The sequence below is a fragment of the Entamoeba nuttalli genome (assembly GCF_000257125.1).
Source record: "Entamoeba nuttalli P19 unplaced genomic scaffold asmbl_4711, whole genome shotgun sequence".
Lineage (NCBI taxonomy): Eukaryota > Evosea > Mastigamoebida > Endamoebidae > Entamoeba > Entamoeba nuttalli.
In genome coordinates this window covers 1-4,323 of record NW_008576989.1, presented here as the reverse complement: position 1 = coordinate 4,323, position 4,323 = coordinate 1, and the positions used below count along the sequence as shown (strand labels likewise).

The 4,323-nt window shown below is 27.4% G+C and overlaps 2 protein-coding genes across 2 annotated transcripts; both read left to right on the top strand.

Annotated features, from left to right (window-relative positions):
* Positions 1–621: 621 nt before the first annotated feature.
* ENU1_110390 (90 kDa heat shock protein, putative) lies at positions 622–2,757 on the top strand (the record flags this gene model as incomplete). The annotated part of the gene is made up of 1 exon (XM_008859528.1): positions 622–2,757. The coding sequence occupies one exon, from the start codon at positions 622–624 to the stop codon at positions 2,755–2,757; it is 2,136 nt and encodes a 711-aa protein (XP_008857750.1).
* A 98-nt stretch (positions 2,758–2,855) lies between these two features.
* ENU1_110380 (RNB family domain containing protein) lies at positions 2,856–4,292 on the top strand (the record flags this gene model as incomplete). The annotated part of the gene is made up of 1 exon (XM_008859527.1): positions 2,856–4,292. One exon carries the CDS (start codon positions 2,856–2,858, stop codon positions 4,290–4,292), a length of 1,437 nt encoding a protein of 478 aa, XP_008857749.1.
* Between the last annotated feature and the right edge of the window lie 31 nt (positions 4,293–4,323).

The window sequence follows — 4,323 nt, the reverse complement described above, 5'->3', positions numbered from 1 at the left end:
TTTATATGAAAAATGTGCTGAAGGTGATGGAAATACTATCATTGAAAGAAATGATCCAATGATACATTCTCTATTACAAGGAAATCAGTCTATCGTAGTTGTCTCTTCTTAATGTTTATACATACATTTTTATTACTAATTTATTTGGTTTATGATAGGTATCATTCTTTGTAACTCTTTTTTAATCAACTCTTTGTTGTTGTAGTTAAAAAAATAGAAACGTTTCTCACACACTTTAGTCTTTTGTTGTTTTTCAAAGTCCAACAAAAAATAAAAAGAATGTCTATAAATATTTTTTGGAGGTTGTTTTGTTTCATAAAAACAACTCCTAAAAACAACAAAAATTAATTACTTTTTTGTTAATTTATGCTATTTTTATTCTTTTATTCTATATCAAAAAAAAATTTTTATTATCTTTGATATATATAACGTAATATTATTCTTTTGTTAATTAATGAAAATATCAGAGCATATCCTCTTTCATTATTTTTTTTTGTAAAATTATAAAAAATAGTAAATAAAACCATTGAAATAGTTAAACATGACACGTCATTGGTATGTGGATAATATAAGAGAAACTTATTTAAAGATGAAGAACTTAAAAAAATACACTAAGAGGAAATGTTAGTTTTTGTCACTCTCTTATTGTTGTTATTAGGAGTGTCTGCACAAGAGAAAAAAAATTTCGATGTAGAAGTTTCACGATTGATGCATCTTATTATTCATTCATTATATACTAATAAGGAAATTTTCCTTAGAGAATTAATTTCAAATGCATCAGATGCTATTGATAAATTAAGGTTTCTTTGCATTACTGATAAGAGTCTAAACATTGATCCAAGTTCTTTTAAAATTAGAATTGGTATTGATGCTGCTAAAGGATCTATTTATATTATCGACAATGGAATTGGAATGACAAAAGAAGAATTAGGTAAGAATCTTGGTACTATTGCAAAATCTGGTACAGCAGAATTTATAAAGAAATTAGAAGCAACAGAAGATCATAAAAATTTGATTGGACAATTTGGTGTTGGATTTTATTCTTCATTCCTTGTAGCAGAAAATGTTACAGTTATTTCACGTAAAGCTGGATTAGAAGAAAGTTATGCCTGGGAAAGTAATGGTGAAGGTTTTGTTGTTAGAGAATTAAAAGAAGATGAAACTCCAATGGAAGAACAAGGAACTAAAATTATTTTAGAATTAAAAGACAAATATTTCTTGGACATTAATGTGTTAAAAGATCTTGTTAAGAAATACAGTGAGTTTATTCAATTCCCAATTGAAATGGAAGTTACTAAAAAAGAAGAAGAAGAAGTTGAAGATACTGAAGCTATGAAACAAGAAGCTCAAGAAAAAGCAAAGAAAAGAATTGAAGAAGGAGAAACAAGTAAAACAGAAGAAGAACTTATTGAAGAAGAATTAAAGAATGTTGAAGTTAAACATAAATTTATAACAAAAAATATTACATCATGGGAAGCTATTAATGTTAATAAACCTATTTGGATGAGAAGTGATGTTACTGATGAAGAGTATAATCAATTTTATAAAGCATTAACTAAAGATACTAAAGACCCATTAGCAAAAATACATTTTAATACAGAAGGTGATTCAGTCTTTAGAGCATTATTATATATCCCAGCTGAAGGACCTAATCCATTTGCTCCTAAAGACCCAGAAAAATTAAAACAAATGCTCAGATTATATGTTAGAAGAGTTTTTGTTTCAGGAGACTTTTATACTACATTACCAGATTATTTGACTTTCATTAGAGGTGTTATTGATTCAGATGATCTTCCATTAAATGTTGGAAGAGAATTAATTCAAGAAAATAGACATATTGACAGAATTAAGAGAAAGGTAGTTAGAAAAGTTCTTCAACTTATTCAAGACCTTAGTGAAAATAATTCAACTGTCTTTGAGGCATTTATGAAAGAATATTCAGTTCAAATGAAGATTGGTGCTATTACTGATGTACCAAATAGAGGAAGAATTGCTAAATTGTTAAGGTATCATTCTTCAATTTCTGGAAATGAAACTATGTCATTCCAAGATTACATTGGAAGATTAAAAGAGAATCAAACAGAAATTTATTATGTTTGTGCTGATTCATTGGAAGAAGCTAAGAACTCTCCTGTTGCACAATCAGCAGTTAGTGCAGGATATGAAGTTATTTATATGACAGACCCAGTTGATGAAGCAGCAAGTAGAAGTATTAATACCTTTGAAGGAAAGACACTTGTTGATCTTGGCAAAGACGGTTTTGGAGTAGAGAATGATGATAAAGAATATGACGAATTAAAAGAATTTATTCAAGAAAATATAAAAGAAATAAGTAAGGTTGAAGTCTCAAATAAACTTGGAAATGTTGCTGGAGTAGTTATTTCAGGTAAAGATGGATTAACTGCTAATATGGAAAAACTTATTAAGGCACATGCAACTGCTAACAAGAAAGACTTTAATTTAGAGAATATTAAAAGAGTCTTAATCATTAATGGAGAACATGACATTATTATAAAAATTAATATGTTAATTAAAGAAGATAAGAAAGAACAAGCAATAGAATTTGTTAAAGGAATGTATAATACAGCATTGATTCAATCTGGATATACAGTCACTGACTCTAACGAATATGCTCAATGGGTTCAAAGAATGATTGAAAAGGAACTTTCTGAAATTGAAGAAGTTGAAAAGAAAGAAGAAAAGGAAGAAAAGACTGTTGGAGTTGATGATATTGTTAATCAAAAGAATGAACTCTAAATTGAATTGAATTACTTTCAAAAAAAAAACAAATTGTTGTTATTATTTTTTTAAATATACCAAATTCTTTTTTAAAAGAAACTAATTAATTACAATTAATGAACCAATCAATTCATGGAATATTTCGATATAACTATTCTAAAACATATTGTTCTATTATGATTCAAAATCAAATTGTTAATATCATTATTCCTAAATTATATTGTAATGGAGCATTAGATGGGGATGAAGTTAGTGTTAGTATTTTAAGTCCAAATTACTGGGAGGTGGTTGACCTTATCACTGGAAATATCATTCAAAGTACAAAACCAAATGACAATTTTAAAATGTTTCTTCCTCAAATTCAAATAACAAACATTATTCAATTAATTCAATTAATTCAACAAGTTAATGGCAGGACAATAGTTGCTGTAGGAAAAGTTGATTCAATTAATAATACTCAAGACATAGAATGTACAGGATATATAGAACATAGAATGTTTTTTTGTGATGATAAACGAATACCTGTATGTAAAATAAACAATTCAGATACTAATTTTCATCGAGTTAAAGGTAGGTTCAAGAGAAGAGAACAAATTTTTGAGGTAGAATCTATTATTCAATACAAACAAACAAAAGAAAAAAGTAAAGAAAATGAAATGGATGATTCAGAAACAATTATAATTATGTGTGATGATATAACTCAACAAAACACACAATTATGTACTCCAGACTCAAATATAATATATTGTGTTGAACCAGAAAATGATGGAATTCATTTTGATCTTAGAAATAGAAGAGTATTTACAATAGATAATAAAGAAACAAAAATGAGGGATGATGCTCTTCATATTTGTTTTGTTTCACAAAATGAAATAGAAATTGGTATTCATTGTATAGATTTTACTGATGAAATAACCGCTCAACAAATATCAGACATAATTAACGGCAAACGAGAAGGTAATTCTGGAAATTTATTTGATAAAAAAAAGAGTGAGTCATTATCTTTAAATAAAGGTAAAATATGTTCTGCATTTTCTGTTTTATTTAATGTTGATTTAACAAGACAATGTATTCAAAAAGTAAGAATAGGTAAGACAATTATTCGGATCAATACTAATTTAACATTTGATCAGTTTGATAATGTTTGCAAAGGCACAGACTCTTCCTTTGATAGTTGTTTCTATCCTAAAGAACAAATCATTAAAGATTGTCTTAATTTGAAAATGGTCACACAAAAAATACTCCTTCCATCATTAAAAGGTTATACAAAACAAGGAGATAATGGTGGAGATGATATCATTCGTATTCTTGGTGAGTTTGTTGGAAGAGTAGTTGGTGAAATTCTTTATAGGAACTATGGAGATTTGGCAATTGTACTTAAATTCAGAAATATCCATTTTGCTTCTTTCAGGTCTCCTCTTAGAAAGGTTCATGATATGTGTGTTATTAAACAGTTGGAATCTGTTTCTTGCCATTACAATGACGAAGAAATGGCACTGTATGTTTGTTATGGAAAAGAAGGTTTAGAGAAACTTATTAAACAAAGTCATTAAATAAAAAAGGATATTTTTAAAGTCAAAGATA